At 33.6% G+C, this 22,802-nt stretch overlaps 1 protein-coding gene across 3 annotated transcripts in view; it reads right to left on the bottom strand.

Annotated features, from left to right (window-relative positions):
* Positions 1–22,802, bottom strand: part of LOC126828722 (gelsolin-like protein 2) — a 30,531-nt gene continuing 7,729 nt past the window's right edge. For 2 of the 3 annotated variants that reach the window (XM_050558692.2, XM_056102103.1), the window contains exons 2-14: positions 15,778–15,841; positions 11,056–11,136; positions 8,709–8,782; positions 8,375–8,449; positions 7,620–7,691; positions 6,270–6,400; positions 4,841–4,949; positions 3,716–3,826; positions 3,438–3,521; positions 2,936–3,024; positions 1,800–1,869; positions 1,102–1,197; positions 1–887 (exon numbers count right to left, since the gene is read on the bottom strand). In XM_050558692.2, the coding sequence (XP_050414649.1) occupies positions 786–887; positions 1,102–1,197; positions 1,800–1,869; positions 2,936–3,024; positions 3,438–3,521; positions 3,716–3,826; positions 4,841–4,949; positions 6,270–6,400; positions 7,620–7,691; positions 8,375–8,449; positions 8,709–8,782; positions 11,056–11,136; positions 15,778–15,784 (1,101 nt within the window). In that variant the 5' untranslated portion in view covers positions 15,785–15,841 and the 3' untranslated portion in view covers positions 1–785. Of the gene's footprint in view, positions 888–1,101; positions 1,198–1,799; positions 1,870–2,935; positions 3,025–3,437; positions 3,522–3,715; positions 3,827–4,840; positions 4,950–6,269; positions 6,401–7,619; positions 7,692–8,374; positions 8,450–8,708; positions 8,783–11,055; positions 11,153–15,777; positions 15,842–22,802 lie in introns of those variants that run through there. The other variant, XM_050558691.2, reaches the window with a different exon arrangement.

A 22,802-nucleotide genomic window follows, 5' to 3' on the forward strand; every position in this document is an offset into this window, starting at 1 on the left:
TTTCTCATGAAAATAATTGTATTTTATTTTTTACATGCACCATGTGTTAGTAAAATATAAACAAAATCTACAAAAAAAATAGAGAGAAAAATACACAGTGATTTGTCTGCATAAAATAAATTACTTAAGAAAATGAAAATTGTGAAAGCAAAAAAAACCCACAAGAAACAAAAACACCATCAATGAAAGACATATTGTGAAAGTTACCTAGAATGTTTACTTAGAATGAATATTATTGAAAGCAACATGACTGAATCTGTTTTGTGACAAATTTAACATCATGATTCAGATTATTAAAATATGCAAATTTGGTCATAACAATAGCACTTCAACATGTGAATTACATATGATTTCATCAAAATAAAACTTATTAAAATAAAAAACAGGAATATCTGTATTGACAGAAAGCATTTTATAAAAGGTTTAATTAAATTGAACGATATGTTTTATTAATTATTACCAATTTCGATTTTAATACATAAACTATTGCACTGAAAAGCTTAAAAGACAAAACTAACAAACTATAAACCATACAGTACAAAAAATAAAAATACAACATCCATTTTTATTGCATAGGTGGTAGTTTATAATTTATCATGCCATTATAAACATATCTAAAGTATATAAATAAGTGTTAGTGTGGCTAATATTAGAAAATAAGCTATTCTATTGTTCATTTCTATTCGTCCCCATTGAGATTCTTCTTGTTACGATGGCAATATGTAATTATCAACCATGGCAACACCATGGCAACACTAATATTATGTACATATACATTTTTGTTTCTAAGCTGCTAATGCAGCATCTAATGCAGGACATCGCTGTCCAGTTGTAACAACAGTAACTGGACGACCAAATCGCTTTTCATCATGTATGCAGAGATATGTCTAAAAAAAGAAGAAATAATTGAAATTAATTATTCATTATGATTAACAATATTACTTCAGATGTCTTGTCCAGATAAATGGTTATTAACAGAGTCCAGCGAAATTAGTCAAACTGTTTGATGCTGGTGTGATATATGAAAATATTTAAAATTATCTGATCATCGATCTTAAACTTCTAGTAATTTAGGATTTAAGATAAAGGTAAGAAACTTACATGAGCATAAGGTAAACCATTTCTCTTCTCTTCAGTAGATGCGTTTTTACCAACAACAACAAACACTTCTTTACCCGAATCAAATACAAATACATCCTAATAAAAGTTAAAATTATTATCACACAGAGAGCACTGTATAATCATTTTATAATCTATCAAGCTGTAGTACCACACATAAATATAAAAAGAAACCCACAAGACAAACATAGGCACAAGACAAAAACACTGACATTGTAAGACATAAGAGAATTATCACATTATGAGAATGGATTGGATAGCGACCTGTATACGTCCACTGTATTGTACAATCCTAGGTCTATAACGAAACAGGTTTCACTTAATTTATAAGTGAAAAAATGACAAAAGTTCCATAATTTATGAATAAAAACAAAACTGAAAGGGAAGTAATTCACAAATTTAAATGAGTACAGCTGTCATAGTATCAGTCCTATATTGACGTTAAAGAGCATTTTACCATGTTGTAAATACAACTTAGGTTACTGACCAGCACCATTGACTAGTTTGTTCCTTAAACTTTCAGTGCTTGGTCGACATATTGCAGGATATGTGACAATACTTCAGCAGACTGATGACTAAGGTGTGATTCATTAGATATGGTCGAAGCAGCGGAGTACAAAAAACAAAATAAATCCTATAACAAAATAAAGATGTTACTAAATGTATCAAAAATAACATACATCATCAGCGAGATCATCACGTGTAACTGGTTCACCTTCTTTAACTTTATCAAAACTACCACTGGAATATCTAAAATATAATATAGCAATAAATATTAAAATATATATTATTTAATTCAGGATATATGTAATGTAAACACCAGAAATTTATATGTCATAAAATTAAGGTGACCAGCCTCAATGGTGCATCAAACTGCATTAAAAGAAAAACTGTAGAACTTTAAAAGGGAGATAACTAAACCAAACTAACATTGTCTACGATATCACCTTAGGTGGAAGTGGACGTAAAACCCCAGAAACGAACGAACGAACGAACCAAACTAACCCATAGAAATTGTAAGTCATTGAGAGTGACAGAAATTTGGTTTAATGTCAACTGAATACAAACTAGGTCATTTTGGGACCAATGTATGGCACAATTTTATTTCAATAATTTGCTTGTGCATAGGGGTCTTTAGCAGTGGGAGGTAATTGGAGAACCCAGAAAAAAAATACATGTTTAGGCAGGTGACTTTATCATGAACAAGTGTGAAATCTAAACCACATCAATTGACTCAATGATTTTAAGCAGACACTTTAGACCAGTAGGCCAAACCCCACCCTGTAAATCACTAAGTTGGCCTGCTTTGTTCTGTAAATGTCAAGACAAGAAATTTAAACAACCTAATATAGTGGGTTTAATCAACCACCAATATAAACAGTTATCTTTACTTTTCTGCTTAGGGGAGACACAGTGGCTAAGCGGGTAAGATGCTGGCTCGCTAGCCTGGAGGTCGCATGTTCGATCCCTGCATTGGCCAAGAAAGTTCGAGATTTTTCCACGTGGTTTCTCCTTGTCAGGATGGAGGGCCTAACCAGGACAGCTGTCTCGTTGTTCGGATGGTACAAAAAAAAGAAACCTGTGTATACAATGGCATGCATGTAAAAGATCTCTTGGCAGTTGGAATTCTATATAAGAGTAGGCCATAGTGCCACTGAGAGGCTTCATTAGCCCAGTTGGAGCTTATCGGAGTGGAGACACTGAAGACTTTCAGAAACTGGAAAAACTGAAAAATAACCAAATCAATTCTTCTACTTGCAGGGCCACATACACCAAAATGGATATATATTAATTAAATTAATATCATTATTATTACCTGTAAAGAACGTTGTCATCATCATCATCTTCATCATCACTATCATTTTCTTCCGGTACACTATCTGTTAAACTGTCAAAGAATTCATGCTGGAAGTAGAAAATGGTATAGATGTTTAAACTGACCTCACTAATATAGAAGTGTCTGCTCTAATGTTATAGCATGCTACATATCAAACATAAAAGATGCAATGTGGAAAACAACAAATAAATAATTTACTGATAATAGATAATAACGATCAGACATTAGATAGTAATTTAGCTAAATAAGGAAGATACAGCTGCCTTGGTCTAGAAATTTATGGATAAAACTGAGTTCTCATTCGACAGACAATTACAACAAATTATTGATAGCGGCCACATAAAATATTACATTAATTTTGGTAAGATCACTTTTTTATTGTGTATATATTTTCCATTTATTCCTAGGGTTTTAACAGAAAGATCTCACCATCAACTAAAATCATTAAATTAACCACAAAGTATATAAAGCTAGTACTTACACTACTGGATGTCTCGGCTTCATCTAATGTTTCAGAATCAGCATTACCTCGTTCACCCTTCAATTTAATCAAATACTGCATGGCCTGTAATTAAAATAAATCATTAAGCTGTGTTAAATAATAATTAGTAAACACACCTAATTTGTTGATCATCTCTTGATTAGATAGACCACAGATCAGGTATGACCCAAGAATGACATTTTATATATTGATTCATTTACATAAACCCTGACCTATAAATAAGAAATAATGAGTGATATGATATTTTTTATAGCTACCTTGAATTTTTCGTCTTTGCTGCAATCAGCACCATTGAATTGGAAGAGTTTGAGACCCTTATCAAGAATATATACATCACTGGATTTAACAAGATCTCTACACAGAGGAATCTAGGCAAAGAGAACAAATAAATTACATTACAAAGTGGGGATGCTCTGAATTGACAGAATTGCAATGGGGTGACACAGAATCAAGTCCTGTCACAGTTCTGCCAATACTGACAACTAAGGTCATGTGAGTAGAATCGTGACATATGTTTCAGCTGGCATGGTTGGTTGTAGCCCAAAATCCCCCTTTTCACTCAATGGACACTATTTTTGGAATTGAGAGAATTCAATTCCTGAACACCCAATAGGGGAGTGTCCCCATTATATATAATCTACAAAGGGAGGTTAGCCAGTTGGACATGTAACTACACCACTGCATGTGTTATCTGTAAAAGTAATGTTTTGACAAAAAGATTTTTTTTATCTCATGTAGCAAAAATATCAATTTGGCAAAATGATGCCCTCTTAAAGGCTCAATACCACTCTTGTTGTAACTGAATAATATGTCTCAATCTTTATTCTGGTCAACAAATTGTACTATTTTACAATATTCCAATTAATTGATGATACAAATTTCATCTTAACACACCTAGTTTAAAAAATTGGAAAAATTCAACAAAATGATTTGAAAAGCCTAACGTAAAGCTTTTCAAATGTGACTTGGATTTAAAAATATTTTTGAACCCTTTGGACAAGTAAAATAGGATTTAATGAATAATTTACACAACAGGTAGGACACTAACACCTCTAGTACTTAGAATAAGGCTATTTTTTTATTTTCTGGAGCTGTCAAGCCAGCAAGAGTGTTATTGTCCCTTTAAGAGAGTTAAAAACATGTCAATATTTTTTTGTGTTCTAGGACCAGGGGTCTATCACAGCAAACACAAAAATTTAATTACATTATTATAATGTCCATATTGATTTATTATTCAAGGGGATACAGGAAGTGTTAAGCTTCACACATTAATTTCACGTGGGCATTAATTTCTTATTTTTACTGTGAGGGAGAATAATTTGGGCTTCTAAATGTATGCATGGTTGTCTAAGATATAAAATAAAAAATAATAAATTGCCTACCTCCCTGATGGTGATATTACGTTTTTGACCAGAGAAATGTAAAAGACGAGGACGATATTCCTCAGGTTCCACATGGCGGAAACCAGTCTTAGCTCCTCCTTCCATGGTTCTACAAAATGAAACAGACAAATAACAATAACAATACCTATAGCTGTAATTAAAGCTTAACACCAAGTTAAAGATACATTATGGGAGATTTTAATAGAAAGTTGTCCATTCTTGCTATAACAGTTCAAAAACAGATGATGAAAGAAGAATATTGAAAATTTCAGTCAAATTACTTTATTCTGAACAGAGTTATCGCCATTGTAATTTTTGACTAGAAATAAGAGTCAACTCTCTCTTCACTATAACCGAGAATGGCCGATCGTGTGATTGACAGGCGTTAACTCCACCTACATAATCTCGATTATCAAGTAACGTTTTCAATGACTGTGGTACCGTTAGCCTTTTCGGTTTAGCCTTTACGGTTCGAGACGGGGTTGCAATTCAATTCGTATCACATTTATTTTTACTACAAATTAAAAATAAGACTTTTAATATATAAAAAAGAAGCGAAAGTTAGAAAGGAATGGACCAAATCAATGAGGCATAATTATAGCCGACTTCTTGTTAGCCTGCATGTACTCTTGTACTGTAACTGGTAGGCATACGTAACTCCCGAAGCAGATAAATAGAAAACAGTGATCCAATGGAGCTGCAATTCAACTGGGGTGATGTTAGCTGCGATGTTTATCAATTTCCATAATTTTTCTGTAAACGCAAGTGACAAAAGAGTGTATAATACTGACATCCAAACTCTCATTTTAACCACAACTAAACATAATATCAAGGCAGTATATATCAAACTTTCAATCAAATTGATAACATGCGGCCTCGCTCAACAGCGGCCTCGCTTCGTACACTCTATCATTTAGCCTCGATCTAAAATTTCCGGGAGTATGGCGTCAACGTAACGGTTAATCTCTGCTTACGACACCATTTAAAAATTTAATCAATCAATGAAATCCTGTTTAAATCCAAGCCGAATCCAAGCCATCTGTGGGTCTACAGAGTTGATTTTGTGCTTGTTGTGTAAATAAAGATCTAATTTATAATTTCTATGACATCTGAAGCCTAAATAAAGACTTGCAATAATCAGATTTAGCTCTTGCATAATGTATGTTTAATAGGTGGTGGAGTTATGGTTAATACTGAGATAGAGTTCGAGGTCAAAATTCATTCAAGATAGGCTTTACGTGGGAATTATCTGTTTTCCCTTAACAGTGGGGTAAGATGGAGGACCAGGCAAGGAACAGTATCTAGTTATTTGAATGGGACGAAAAACCTGTTTTACACCAACTGCCAGTTTAAAAACAGGAGTAATATTCATAAATATACCAATTCCACATCTATAATAAATTTAACAAAGAAATCCAATTAAACTTACGTAATTCCCTCTGGGAAATAAGACTTGAAAAGGTCAGATTCATGACCTTGAACCTCTCGATGTTGGACTGCAGCATCGTCTAAAAATGTATCAAGTTCAACCGTCTTGTATGCTGCAGTTCCATATTCATCCTAAAATTACACGTAAAATGTAATAGTTTATTCTAACAGCTCTGGATTAATTTTCACATTTGCTTGTGCTTTTTTAAACAGTTAGTATTGTCTGCACTGTATGTGCTTTGCTATGTTGTATTCCTGTATTATCTATTAAGTCACAAATTTGAATTTTAATTACAGTAGAATCTATATGAGCAGCCACTCCTATTCAGCAACATCTCCTTGTAAGCGGTCACGATAAATTCCCCCCGTAAAAATTCTGTTGTTTCATCTCTTTATTCAACGGTCACTCCTCTAACGCGGCCAGCGGTCACTATTTTACAAATAAATTCAACAAAACATTGCCCATTCAGCGGCAATTGTTGAATGATACCATCTTGTCGTTCTTTGTAACGCCCCCGCTAATCCCGTGAGTAGTAGTTAATTAACTGGACCCCCACTGATCAGGTAAAAAGAAATGTAAAAATAACAATCAACCCGGGATTATCTATTAATTAATCTTTTGTTATTAAACGACTAACCTGATCATTGTTTTCACGCGTAACGACAGATTATTTGATATTGATTGAATAAAATAAAAGTACCGAGTTTTGTCACGATCATCTAGTATCTCTTTTCCATTGCCACTTTATTGTTAAACAGACGTTTTAGCGCCTCCTATAATATTACATACAGAGTTACATCCCCTGTAAATAGGTGATAGAATCGGCAATGTTTTTTTGTTCATGTGCTTTTTTGATAAAATAAAATTAATTCATCGATTTTCTTCACAAAAATGGATAAATATTATCGAATGCATCACAATGGTAGACAGTAGTATCGAAGGTTGGTACAAAATGACAAGTTTACAGAAGTTATGTCCGAGATTTGAGTAAAGAATTTTCGTTCGGCGCAAGATTCAGCGACGGTCAAATTTACCGCTTATTTACCGCTTCCAATGCATTCAAGTGTAATATTTAATTTATGTCAGCACAGAAAGCACCAAGATTTTATTAAGAGGTCACTCCTGTTAAGTTATGTCCGAGATTTGAGTAAAGAATTTTCGTTCGGCGCAAGATTCAGCGACGGTCAAATTTACCGCTTCCAATGCATCCAAGCGTAATATTTAATTTCTGTCAGCACAAAAAGCACCGAGATTTTATTAAGAGGCCACTCCCGTTAAGCGGTCAGTTGTGAAAATTCCCTTGGGTGGCTGCTTAATGCAGATTCTTCTGTAGATTATTAAATTGTTTACCTGTGAGCTATTTTTACCAATCCAGAAATGGACATCATAAAGTAACGCATCAGAGTCACCCTCCTTGTATGTCTGAAAAAAGAAAAATTATTTGTATTAATTGGTGTTACACAAACAAAGATAGGCTGCCAGGCAACAAAGCATATGCCCATAGCATCTAAATCGTCTGAGCACTCAACAAGGGTTGTCACATATTTATTCTTTTGTAGGTAATGGTAGCATTTACAAGACACTGATATCAATTTAATACAGGTTAGACGATAAATTTTGTTGTCAGAGTGTTCACAAGCTTTAACAAAGTAAAACAAGAGCCATAATTGTTGAAATTTAAAGGCTTCTTCATTTTACTAATTTAAATAATGCATACAAATTTAATACAGATCAAGTAACGCACATAAATTTCATACGGATCGGATAATAAATGTAGTGTGTAGACTGCTGACAGACGAACGGACGGAAGCGCATTAATATACAACCAAATTGCCATGTGGGTGTATAAAAACGGGGACAAAATGCTATATTCATCGTTTGTTAAACCTGTGTTCAGTCTGAACGGATTAGAATTTGAGTAAGCAGATGGAATGGATTAGATTGTCAGGTGATGCTGCAAAATGTCACATGATCTTGCACAAGATAAATGATGATGAGGAGATTTTGTCTATCTATTGATAAATTGATGATTGTCTTTTCACTACCCTGCAGAATGCATAGCTTGTTGACAGCAAAAGTTTATCATCTGTTACTAAACTACTTACATTTAAAACAATGTAAGAATCACCATTATAAAATTTACCATATTCAGATTCTTCCCAATCTTTCACTTGAAATTGCTGTAAAAATTAAGTATTGCCAAATTGCCATATTTAAGAATATCAATAAGAGAATATAAGAGAAATATGAATTTAAATCTCTGTCATCCGATGATTTAGAGAGTTGATTATAGGGTTGTCATGTTAATAAATGCCTAAATAATAGTTTATATAACATTTGAAGCTAAATAAAGACATGCAATTGGCCGATCTAGCCCTTACATAATGCATCTTTAACTGAAAATACATGTATTATTAATATAACTGTGTTTTCTCCTACCTCAATTCTCCAGATTTTTAGTCCAACTTCTGTTCCAGCTCCAGCCCATGCTGGTTCTGATTCAGCTGATTCCTCTAAAATATACAAGTATAAACGATAAAAAGCTGATTCCTCTAAAATATACAAGTATAAATATGATAAATAGCGGATTCCTCTAAAATATACAAGTATAAATATGATAAATAGCTGATTCCTCTAAAATATACAAGTATAAATATGATAAATAGCTGATTCCTCTAAAATATACAACTATAATTATAATAAATAACTGATTCCTCTAAAATATACATGTATAAATATGATAAATATCAAGTGTCCACCAAAGTCTGTAAATAGATATTGCCAGATATTTCAGCGGTGTTTAGCATTGCAAACATACCACGGAGGTAAAAGATAAAGAGTTTTTAGCTATAAAAGCCCCAAATATAGCACATTGAAACATGGTATTTGTAGGTTTTTCATCGTTATTTAGATCAACATTTACTCCCCAGAAGCGATTTGTTAATTGAGGTGATCTGTATAAGCCCAATTATCCAGACAATGTTTATTTTCAAATGTTGGTGGTGTAATTAGTTTTCAAGTTTATACCAATAAAATTGATTTCTAGAAAGGTAACATTTTGAACAAGATTGTAGATAAACATATGATTATTTGTACTGTACACACAGATGCTGAAATCAATGGTAAAATATTGTTAAGTCGTCAAACTCAGCAATACCTCATTAATCTCCTGAAAAATATGATAGGTGGAGAGCAATTCTAATTGGTTAACACTCTTGTATAGTAAAAAGTCTAATATCATTTGGATATTAGACTGTCCTGAGATTAATGTGTAAAAATACTAGGGCCCTGTTTCACAAAAATTTAAACTAAAATCACTAAAATAGATTTTCACTAAAATCAAAATGAAATTTTTAATTTTATGAGTTTCACGAAGAACGATTGTAACTAAAATGCAATTTTAATAGATTTTAGGTAAAATTGCTTGCGCCCGCGCAGTGCACAATTCCAGCACAATGCGTATCGATAAACTAAATCGCTTAAATTTCGTAGTTTTATGGTATTTTGGATAACAGAAACTATTGAGAATTGTCACAAACATGAGATATTTCTGACTATTAATCTAGACTAAAGCATTGTCGAATTTTAAAAGTATTTAACAACTTTTAAACTAATACACGAAATAGCCAATGTTTCGATGCCTAGATTTGAAATGTCAGTCCCATGGACCCTTTCAATAATACTTTGAAAATGCCAAAGTGCCACACTCCTTATTGGATAATGCTTATCTATCTTACTAAATTAAAATGATTTTTTCCCAATATAAAATACCCTTGGCTCCTATATAAATCATCATAACCCAAAAACCATAAATACTTTGCATATGGCCTATCTAGTATTATAGGACTGATGGGGTTCGATTCCTCGGTGGTACATGACAGGGAGTAGTGTCAATGTCCAACCTTGTGGGTTTTCTCCGGATCCTCCGTTTTCCTCCCACTACTAAAGACCCCTACGCACAAGCGAATTATTCAATTAAAATTGAACCATGTGTTAGTCCCGAAATGACCTAGTTTGTGTCTGGACATTAAATCTCTCTCTCTTTCTCTATCCCTCCCTCTCTCTCTCTCCCTCCCTATCTCTCTCTCTCATATTTTAAACAATTGTAGGTCTACAAAGATATTTTTTTATAGTCATTAGATATGAAGTGAGTTTAGATTTTCTTTTTTAGTTTTTTTGGGGGTCTATTATTTATTTGAAAATAGTATAATTCATACTTGAATCAAAATTATTTTTGTGAATGATAGTATGTTTAAATTATATGACCCGGGTCATTGGCAATATTATTCCAAATATATCTATATGTCGCAATAGATCTAACAACATAGCTCTAATCAATGTTTGTTAATGTTGTGATTTTAAGTTAGGAGAGGGTGACGGCTGTCCTAAGTTAACATTGATTTTAGTTAAAATTGTCCCTAAAATAGTTTTGTGAAACGCCACTATTTTAAGTTAAGATACAATTTTAACTTACAATATTATTTTAGTGGGTTTTATTTAAAATGCTTAAAATCGTTTTGTGAAACGCATCTATCTTAAGTTAGGATGGAATTTTAGTTTAAGACGATTTTAAGGAGATTTAAGTTTTTGTGAAACAGGGCCCAAGTATATAAGACCTCTTTATAGAAAGCTCTCACAGTGGAAGGGGTTGTGATTTAAACATTTTTCCTCTTGTTCCTTGCCAAAATGTTCAATTTTCTGAACACATCATTTACAGGTATTTTACTAAAATGTGAGGGGGCCCAATGCTTACCCAAGCTATGGGGATGTAGTCAACAATACTTACTTTTAACTTGTTTTTCTGTGTCTGATCCGAATAATGCTAAGTTAGAATCCTTCCAGTCATATTTCTTGGCTTTAACTAAACCTGAAAACACACACATTGATCATGTTAAAAATAATTTTTCAATTAATTTGAGTAACTATGAATAGTTACAATATTTCCTCTCCAAAATGGTAAATAAAAACAAGATTAACTGGTTTTTATTTTAATTGCACCATTTCCATTCTTGAACCAGATTCTCAATAAATAAGACCTTCCATTAATTATATTAGAATAGATAATCATGACAGAAACTACAATGTACATCAACAAGTATACCCAATGACAAAATACTGATCAAATACAAGTCCAGTGTAAGTGAAAAATATTCTTGTTCTATTTAGTTAATGATTTTTTTTCTTTCTGGAAGGTGTAGGGATGGAAGAGACCAGAAAAAATCATATGATTTATTTTACGCATATATAACCACAGGAGTCTGACCTTCTATCCGTATATATATGCATACACCATGTCCAACCAGTCAATATATAAAAAAAAAAACAACAGGAAGTAATGTAAATATTGGAAACAAGTGGCATATGATATCGTTTTGTGGGAGTATTTATGCCAATGAAAACGACTAGATTGAAGAAAAAACATATCTGAGTGAATCGACAGAGGTTTGATTGCCTGACATTACGAATTGTTGAAAAAAACCCAGCCGAAGCGAGAGCAGGTAAAATCGAGTCTTCAACAGGCATTGCATTCCTGTTCTTTTTTTATTGTATAGTCTGTTTGGACATGGTGTATGCATATATATATATACGGATAGAAGGTCAGACTCCTGTGATATAACTTACAGTAAAAGATTACCCAATTAGGGACAGGCATCGATATTTCCGCGCACATGCGCACGGCGTGCGCAGGCAAATGCTTTAAAAAACTTTTTTGCAGGCACATTTTCAAAGATGTAGCCACGCCTGGCGGCGCCTGCGCCCGGCACTATTTTTTGTCGCCCAGCACAAAGAAAAAATCGAAGGAAGCCGCCCAGTCATATTTAAACCCCTTCGTCCTTCTCTGTACACAAACATGGCACTCGAAATTTACCACGGCAATTAAACGGCAAAGCCATGGTAAAAGCCGACGTACGCAAACCATGTCTGTCACGGCATAATTTATTTTTGTGTGCCGTAGTAGACCCTATCATCCCAAATTAGTTTAAAGAAAGATGTATTGGTCTTTATATTTGTTTATTTGCCGTAAATAGGTCACCCAGACCAATTTACGGCACTCCAATGTTAAAGGTTTGAATGTCGTAATTGTCCAACACGTGCCTGCAAATTTTCACGATGTTTCTTATTTTATTTCTTACCTGTGTTGACCGTGGATTTGCTACGGCCCGAGAGTAGGACTAGGAGGACGATGAGAGCTTTCTCAGTTTCTGCCTGACCTGATTCTCATTCCACCGTAATAATAATAATATTCGTGAGTCACGTACAACAACTTTACAAACAAGTCAAATAATACAACGTGTTTTAATTATCAATATCTACCTGTTGTCATAATTCGTTGTACTCAAATTAAACACAAACACCGTTTTAAGAATCGTTTTAATTTTTAATCTCAAAGTAATAAAGTAATATTTGAAAAAAAAACCCAACAAAACAACAAATACCGAAAGGTCCTCAACTTATCTATCCAGAGAAACAGAGTGGGGCGGGACAATTTTATGCTCGGTTGGGTGGTGTCAAAAAGTTTTTAGATCCCTGTATCATTGATGAAAATTAAGTGAATTTGGTAAAATTTGAATATATAAATGGAAATTTGATTTGCACTGAACCAAATACAAAAGGCAGCAGATGCTCTGAAAATACACCAAGAAGGGTTTAATTTTCATAAAAGACCACGCCCCCCCTCCCAAAATTGTTTTTGCCTCGCTCCGCTCGCCAAATATATTTTTACACCACTCACCAAATCCTGGCTACATCCCTGTGTTTCAGTATGACCCTGCAGGCACATTTTCAAGTGTGTGCGCAGGCATACTCAACTTTTATAGAGCCCTGAATAGGGAATTACCCTAAAAACTTTTATCTCTGTTTCAATTTACATACTAAACAGACAAGTGCTTCCTGTAGTAAAATCAACAGTGTAAATAATAGTATCTGAATGTTTCACCTATAATGTACACAAATTTATTTGAATTATAAAAATAATGTAGAGCTCTAGATGTGTTTCAAATGATTGCATCCTTGGGGTATTCTCCATAAGAGTTGCATAGCATAGAGAGTTAAAAACTTAAATTAAACACCACATCAAAAGATTTTTACTCTCAACACTCTGCTATATATTACAGCAAGGGATGTAATAAATAAACATACATATTTATTAAGAAATAGTAAAAAAATGTCTGATATATGGGATGCCACAAAGATTATAAATTCTTATAAACAAGCTCCAAATTTATGACGAATACTTATACTTCTTCAAAATTTGATTCTGAAGTCACAGAATCGGTTGTTACAAAGTGTGGGGACAATAGATGTACAACTTGTGACAACATTATTGAAGGGAAAACAGTAAAAATTAATGGAAATGGAAATTTTAAAGTAAATCAATCTATGACCTGTAAAAGTAACCAGCGGCTGCCAGGCAGGATACGCCAACATTTTCGAGAGATGGATAGAAAACAAGCTAAAACGAAAGTGATTTTTCCTATGATCAAGGGCCATAATACAGGAAATTACAATTCGATATGCGCAAATATCGAAAGGAACCACGATCTTATAAACTTATAAACTTACATTTCAAGTTTCAACAAAATCGGATAAAAATTGTGACCTCTGTAGGGTCCACAACCTTGATATACCATATTTTTACGCAATTTGAGAACGAGGGGCGGCCATTTTGTCTGTCAGTTTTGGGGCGATTTTCACGAAATTTGAACTACCGTAAGTCGTCCTTAGGGTGTAACGGTGATATAATAATACGTTTTTTTAAATCGGATAAAAATTATGACCTCTATAGGGTCCACAAGCTAAAAATGCGATTTTTCGTACAATCAGGGGCCATAATTCAGTAAGTTACGGTCTGATATGTGCGAATATCAAAAGGAACCAAGATCTTTGGGTTATAAACTTACATTTCAAGTTTCAACAAAATCGGATAAAAATTGTGACCTCTACAGTGTTCACAAGCCAAAAACGTGATTTTTCGTACTATCAGGGGCCATAATCCATGAAGTTACGGTTCGATAGATGCCAATATCGAAAGGAACCGAGATCTTAGGGTGATAAACCTATATTTCAAGTTTCATTGAAATCGGATAAAAATTGTGACCTGTAGACTGTTCACAAACAATTGTGGACGGACGGACGGGGGCGACGACAATATACATCCACATGAAAATGTGGGCGTATAAAAATGTTATATATTTGAAAATATGTCCAGGTTGTAATGAAGAGTATACAGGCAAAATTATTGTCATGTACATATTATTAATAATGCCATGACGTCATGTAATTGTTCTCTATCTCATTATTGTCAACCAACAACACTGCAAGAATTGGCTGTGGCACTGCAAGAGGAGTGGGTCAGATTTCCTCAAATCGTGATTGGACGGTTGATTAGGAGCATGCCACGACGAATTTCTGAATATCTGAGGATTGTTGGAGCAATTACTCATTATTAAGACAAAAATCAAAAACGTCCATTTTCACTTTTGACAGTCAATGTATCTCTTTGCAAGTGAAATGGGGCCGTCAGATAAGCTGCCCATATGAACTGTTTATGTTCATGTGTAGGCAATTGGCCTGTTATTAACATACACTGGTTACCTCTAATAAAAACAGCCGTGCATTTCCGCAGTTTTGTATTGTTTCTGAATATCCCCTACTTTTTTTGAAGAGTATATAAAAAGGGAAAATTTGAAATTTAACTTGTAGGTGTTTTGCATATCTAAAGATATGTCTATTTACAAATAAGGCCCATATTCAATATTACAATCCCGTCGATGGTTGCGTACTCTATTCCGTAGATGCGTGCCCGTCTCCCCGATGTAGAAATTTTGACATCCATTGCAAGTCAAGACATATAGAGATTTTCTGTGTCACAATTCACATTGTCGTTGACGCTAAAAGTAAAGTTATGAAAATTATATTTGTTATTTGGCATTATATGGTCATTAAATGTATAAATATAATGTGGGAGGGGGGGGGGAATGTTCCTTGTGATCCAAGAGAGGTCCATATTGAATTAAGAATGTTGAAAGGTCCTACTTGTGTTAAAATATTTATGGTAGTTCCTAATTTAATTTGAATAGTCTAGTATTATATTAATAATATAAACACCCTATAAATATCAGAGGAAATTTATGATACTGTATTATTCATAAAATATCTAAAATATGGTTTTTTTCCAAATAAAAGTTCTATACCACGCCAAGAAATTAAAATTTAAGTGTTCAAAGCACTGTAATTAAGTATTCACAAAACATCATCATTTGCAAGGGAACACGCAGGTAGTTTGAAGGAGTCCATGCCTATGCCTGTGGGTAATCCGTCACTGATTTAATAAGAATATCATAAAAAAAACATACGATCACAATGAATGAAATTGAAGTTAAATCATGTTTGAAAATGAAACACTGTTGAATGTGGCATGCTGACCGTAAATTCCTAGCATTTCAAACATTCTAACCCATTGTCTACCATATTTATTAGTGTATTAATTGATAAAAGACAGACTTACCAGACATGATAACTGTATGGTGGATTTGGTTTGATAACAAAAATTAAACAGGACCTCACTCAACCTGAAATGATATATAACTATTGAGAAATATTTCACAGATGAGTGATTCAGTAAACTGTACCACCCCTTCCTACACACTCACTGACTCAACCTTCAACATGGCCTTAATGTACGTCTCACCATACTACTTTCTACATACCGAACTTTGTATCACATGTAGATGACTTGAGGTATTTAGTATATAAGTATATAAGTATATAAAAATATACTAGTAACGTCACTGTTTGAAATGAGTGAAATGTAATCCATCAAAAGAAGAATTTGAGATGGCCATTTTATCTATTGTGTACTGTTAGAATTAGTTTTACAAAATAAATAAGCATAAAAATATATTAAGATCCATCCACTGTTTCATATTAATAAAGCCTTATAATAAAATAAAGGGTTACAACTCTATATGCCCAATATTTTAGAGTAGGAAAATAAAAATTAACATTCAGAATTTGAATTTTCTAAAGTATGACATAGTGTTTGCCTTTTGGTGCATCCAGGATTTTGCTTAGAGGAGAAAGTCTGGTACAGTAATTTAAAGATAGGTTGCCAGGTAATGAAACATATGCCCTCAACAGCTAAGTCGTCCGGGCAGTCAACAAGGGTTTTCGCATATTTTTTCTTTTGTCAGTAAGGAGAACGTTTACAACACATGAAAATCTTATTACGAGTAATAAGCCATTAAGTCATTATCTGAAATCATTAGAACTTGGGGATCACGTGGCTAAGTGGGTAAGACGCTAGCTCGCTAGCCTGGAGGTCGGGTGTTCGATCCCTGCATTGGCCGAGAAAGTTCACCCAGATTTTCCGGCGTGGTTCTCCCTTGTCAGTGATGCAGGACGGAGGGGCTGACAAGGAAAGCTGTCTAGTCGTTCGGATGGGACGAAAAACCGAGATCCCGTGTACACATTGGCGTGCACGTAAAAGATCCCTTGGCAGTTGGAATTCGATATAAGAGTAGGCCGTAGTGCGGCTGTCCGGGCAAAATTTCCCTCATAGCACACTGTATGGCTTATGCCCGTCTTCATTAGCCCAGGTTAGGAGCAGAACAGTAGGACGTTAAACTCCATTTCATTTCATTTCATTTCATTAGAACTTGTTTCGATTCTTTGTCTCATGACCTTGAACAGTTTATATTAACTTTAGCCTTAAACACTGTGTATAAATTTAAAGTCAATCGGATATCAACTTTAGCCTCTAGAGCGTCCACAAGATATTTCAAAGTGATCAAGGACCATAACTCGGACAGTAATTATCTGAATTCTTTGAAAATGACTAGGATCCTTCGTCTCATGACCTTAAAAACTGTGTATAAATTTAATCGGATATTAACTTTTCCCTCAAGAGCATCTACAAGATATTTCAAAGTGATCAATGGCCATAACTCTTGCAGTAATTATCGGAAATCATTGAAAATCAATAGGATTCTTCATCTCCTGACCTTAAACACTGTGTATAAATTTAAAGTTAATCAGATATTAACTTTAGCCTCTAGAGCATCAACAAGCAATTGTGGACGCCAGACCGACAGACGGACCAACGACAATATACAACAACATTTCCATGTGGGCGTATAAAAACCCAATATTTCAGCATCAAGTTTTCCTTTTAATCATCAATGTTGAATTTAAATAAAGAACATGTTGATTGGCTTTCTGCCAAAGTGTGTATATAATCTCCCTCTGCCCCCCTGATTTCACATTTTCTGTATTCAGACCCGCTTGCAGCCTTGCACTCTAGCCTAGTTATGTTTCTGTCAAAACAGAAATATATCAAAAGTTGGCATTCATGTTTGATGTGACTCCCATTTTTGTGTTTCAATATTTCATTGCTGTTGAAGATTTTGTGTTACTCATTGGTTTTAATCTTAAAACCCTAACCCTGAATTTATAGGTTTTAATCTCAAATACATGTACCTAACCCTAACCCTAATCCTAAAATGTAAAAGTAATGGAATGTAAACGTAATGGAAATAGAAAAAGGAGTCGGACCAAACATGATCACCCAATACTTAATCCAATAGTGTGTGTTAAAGGCCAAGAATAGCATGGGGATACACTGTATAGTAAATATGTTAATAATTCAAACTTTCTTACATAACATATATATGTCAAAGAATATTTTACCTTGTATATTCTGTTAATTAGTAAAACATGATAAAAATTCTATTTCCTGTAGATCAAAAACATCTGTCAGACTTCAAGCACAGTAAATAAAATATTAACATTGCATTTCTGAAATCTGGTATTAATGAGAGTTAAAATGATCTGTCTTAACAAGTCAACAGTGAGGTTAATGTCTCCCATCTTTTAAAAAGCATTTAGTGATCCAGTTGTTTATCACTTTGTATAATGCTCATTATTAAACTTGTCAAGGTACTTAGTCAAGATATTGATGTAATGAAAATAGTCTCATAGTCTCACTTAATTAGAATCAAAGTTATCATATTCTCTAGTCTCAGCCAATCTCAGTCAAGGCATTCACTAATGATAATGAACAACTACTTCAAGTTTGAACATTCTAGTTCAACCTCAGAGTTATTGTGACCCCAATTATGGATGGACAGACAGACGAACCTATTTAACTAGTCCCGGGGGGGGGGGGGGGGGGGGGGGGGCAAAAATAGAGCATTTAGGAGTGCTGGTCAGATACCTTATATGAATTAGTGATGGATCACTCTCTGTACTATAAAATTGTTATTTTAAAAGATAATGCATGTCGTTTGATTCTGCTTCAACAGTGAAACACAAAGTCGGTTATATCACAACACTGGCTTCATCTAGATGTAGAATTTTCAATGAAGACAAATTGCCATCCCATAAAACAAATTGATGTATAAAATCCTATGAAAACAATTTTTTGTAGCCCAATCTAAGAAGTTTAGTCATTCTAAGCAAGTTCAGATTAATATCAATATGTGTTTTTCTTGCATACATGTATATATATATATATATATATATATATATGGTGCTAAAGGCAATTTGCCCATTCATCATAATTAAATCAAGAGTTTTATATCAGCTCATCTATACAAGAATAGGCTGCCAATATTAAATGCTCTGCTAAAATGTACAAATTCCTAATACCCATAATAATAAAGTCTAATGTAATGTGTTGAAAGAAAATGTTTTAGTAAATGGCAAGTGATCATGTATAGAAATTGACACAAATGGGTCGCAGCGCATATAATAATATAATATGAATGTATATAAACTGATTTACATTCAATCGTTTCCGTTTTTTACTCTAATTTCAAATCAGTTCTGTTTGGTGAAATACGCCAGAAGTCTCAATCAAATGGCAATCGTTAGTGTCTGGTTTTTCCAGTCTACACCTGTAGTATTTATTGTTCATGCTCTCCTGATAAGAATATGGTGTCACTGTTTGACATGACTTGTGAAATATGTCTAGCCTCATTCTTCGAGTCCCTTGTTACAAATGGCGCTGAAACACATTCTGGTACATGATTCATGTACAAATGGTAAAACATTTATTTTGTCTTGAATAGTGGATATCAGAAGCCCATCTTTTCCCCGGTAAGATGACAACATCAATGTTGATTTAAATTGACAAATAATTGGTGTTTTTAATGTCAAAGACTTTGGATGATATTGAGTTAAAGACTTAGATACTTAAATTAAGACTTGCAATAGTTGTAATGTATTATTGATCCCCAGTAATAAATATTGAATGAACTGACCTTACTACAACATACACACACAGTGCCTTGAATGGATTGTTCTACTATATAATGTAGGTAAAGAGTGTTACATGTATAAATAAGAATGGCTGACAGATTGTGTGATATCAACAAGGGAGTGGTGTAACCCACACAATGTCAATATATACATAATGTTATCTTGTACATACTACTATTTCACAACCTGCTTGACTTATCATAAGGGAGGAGGCTATAGTCACCACATGAAGAACAAAATATGACCCAAAACCTCCCTACTGTCCAAAAATATTCCTGTACACCTGCACTACTGTTTAGCCTATTATGAGAACAAGAATCAAGTTGTCCTGCAATGAAATTAGATGGGATTTAACGTCTGGACTAATGAAGATGGACATACGTCATGCAGTGTACTTTGAGGGACATTTTGCCTAGACTGCGGCTCTACAGCCTACTCTTTTTCAATTCCAGCTTTTCAAATTACTAGACGCTCCACCACAGAACCACCAAATGGGTCATGGTTGAGCTTGGCAACTAGGAATGGTTTGATATACTACTCTGCATTTGTCTAATAAAAATACGCCCACAAATCAGCCTTGTCTTGAAAAAAAGATTGTCAAAGACGGAATTAAAGCTTACACAAAAGAACAAATTGTGGCCTCTAGAGAGCAGACAAGCAAAATTACACTAATTAAAAGGCCATAACTCAGGAACAAGAATAGCAATTGCACTAAAATTCGATTCCAAGCTTCATCTACTCATAAGAACCATTATCTTTAAGTTTGAAAACAATTTGTCAAAAATTGTGACCTCTAGAGAATGGACAAGCAGGAGTCAATGGACCAACGGATAGGGAATCTCCAATATACACCCATACTATGTCAAAAAGCTTAAAAATGGTTATATTTTTAGGAATTAATCGGTTAATATTTGCTTGTCTGTGTCAAAATTATCTGTCAGCCATGTTCCTACTATTTTTAAATGTCCACTAGTGATGCCACAGATGCATTGTGATACTTGAATGGAGGTGTCTAGAAAGTTTTTAAAAATTGATTCTAGATGCTGTTATATTGTAAAATATTATTAGAATATAAAATCAGGTGGACGATCTCCAAAGAAAACATCTTAATTTACTTTATTATTATTATTGTTCAATTTATATAGCGCTTCATTACACATGAGTGTTTCTAAGCGCATAAAATTATATTAAACATATTTCTACACCTAAATTGTAATTTCCCTCATTGATCAAATATTTATCAACTAATAAATATACATGTATTACGACCATGACAATTCCTCATGGCACCAAATTTCTTAATTCGTTCCTGCTGTATTTTGCTATACTTAATACAACACAGAGCTGGCATCTGTATTCTCTAAAGTTTAAATTATCCTGTTGTTTTAAAGTTTAATCTGATAACATTACATTTGTGGCAACAAATCAAAAATGCAGACATGAAGAAAAGAATTTGGCATTTTAAAATCTAATGATAAACAAATATAGCTAACATGTATGCACTCGTATATATATATATATATATTTGTGTTCAGCTTCTACAATTAAATTCTGGTTGTTCGATTAATACTTTTTAAAGGTAGCATATATAAAACTAATTTTGTTATAATCATTTGTACAATTATATGGATTCACAGTCGTGTCGGGGATTTCCCTGGGTTAATTATTAACCTATTTTGTATAAGGTACCACACAGACTGATACATAATTTTATTTTGAAAGATTATTTTAAAATTAAACCATGAAAATATTGAATGGCAATTTTCTCATACATATTATAGAAACCCAAGTTTTCAACACTTGTCCTGAATAGTCGAACAATTGCATTTGGCCTTGAAATGTGAGCTACACAGATTGTTTTTATCCAGGCCATTCAAAAATAAATTTATGCACTAAATATTTTCCTAGTTTCTCCATGTCTGGTCCCATTTTGTTACAATAAACATCCAGGCAAGTTTTCACATCTCTGTTTGATTAAACTAAAGACACTATTCTTGCTATTTACATGTACTGCAGAATTTTTAAATGTTTTAAAACTAATCGTGACATATGAGGAATTAAGTCAGGTTTTACTAATTATATTCTTAATAAAACTATGTCAAGGTACCCGAGACATTATATACAGTTACTTACATATATATGTTATTACAAAAATAATAAGAATGCACTGTAATTTGAATAGATTCCAATGTAAATACATCAACAAGTGCACAATTTAATATTGTAAACACAATCATTTATTTACATGAACCATTTAGCACTTAGATTGCCTAAAAATGCACAGACAGACTAAAAGTGCCCAATTCACATGAATAGCTGTGGTACCCCAAGGAACTATACAGTTCTACAACACAGAGAGAGCTATTCACAGGTTGTTTCTGATGGTTTCAGGCTATACAAGAATGTACTGGTCTGATTTATATCTCTAATTTTATATCCAGGATAGGTTACAGCGTTTCTATTTTTCACATGTAATTGATCTGAATATAATAAAAGAAAGAGACAACTTGAATGAATCTATTTTCAATCTTGTATATAAGTAAAGATTTTGGCCAGAATCTTATTTTGAGATTAGTATAACAATAACATGCGATGTTAGCAAGTAATGGCCAGGGCAGGAATATTAGCCACTGAGGTTAATATCTTTGAATTAGTTTACTACATAAATTTATACTTCATCTATATACATGTGCATCTGAGGAGAAAGGCAATCTTTTAAATTACTTAATGATCCCCCCCCCCTCCCAAACAAACCCCAACCCTTCCTCATTGGTTATGACTATAAGAAACATGGGACTTTCTTTTTCAATGTCCTGCTTAATGTTTTCTTCTTCATGTCATTTAAAACTTACGAACTATAGATCTGTGACCAGGAACATATACACAAACATCTGGTAGCATCGCCAGAATTGTTTCATAAAGTTTTCATTTTATAAACTTCAGGGTTTTGCAAGGTGGCACACCCTTTCTTGTGGCTTAAGCCCACTAATATGTAGGCATGCCTGGCTACATAAAGAGGCTGTAAATATATTTAGGACAAATGGAGGAGCCATAATAAGAAATGTAACAAGCCAACAGTGAGGCTGATGTCCCCCGCCGAAATTGCAAAATAAATAGATGACACATATTAATTAATCGCACATTTATTTTTTTTCACCAAGTTTCATCACTCTCTATCAGATAGAATCAAATTGCTTATCACTCTGATTACCCTCAGCAAAAAATGTTCATTATCGAACTTAGTCAAGGTATTGATATAATAAAGCTATACAC

Source organism: Patella vulgata, chromosome 7 (assembly GCF_932274485.2).
Source record: "Patella vulgata chromosome 7, xgPatVulg1.2, whole genome shotgun sequence".
NCBI classification, from domain to species: Eukaryota; Metazoa; Mollusca; class Gastropoda; family Patellidae; genus Patella; species Patella vulgata.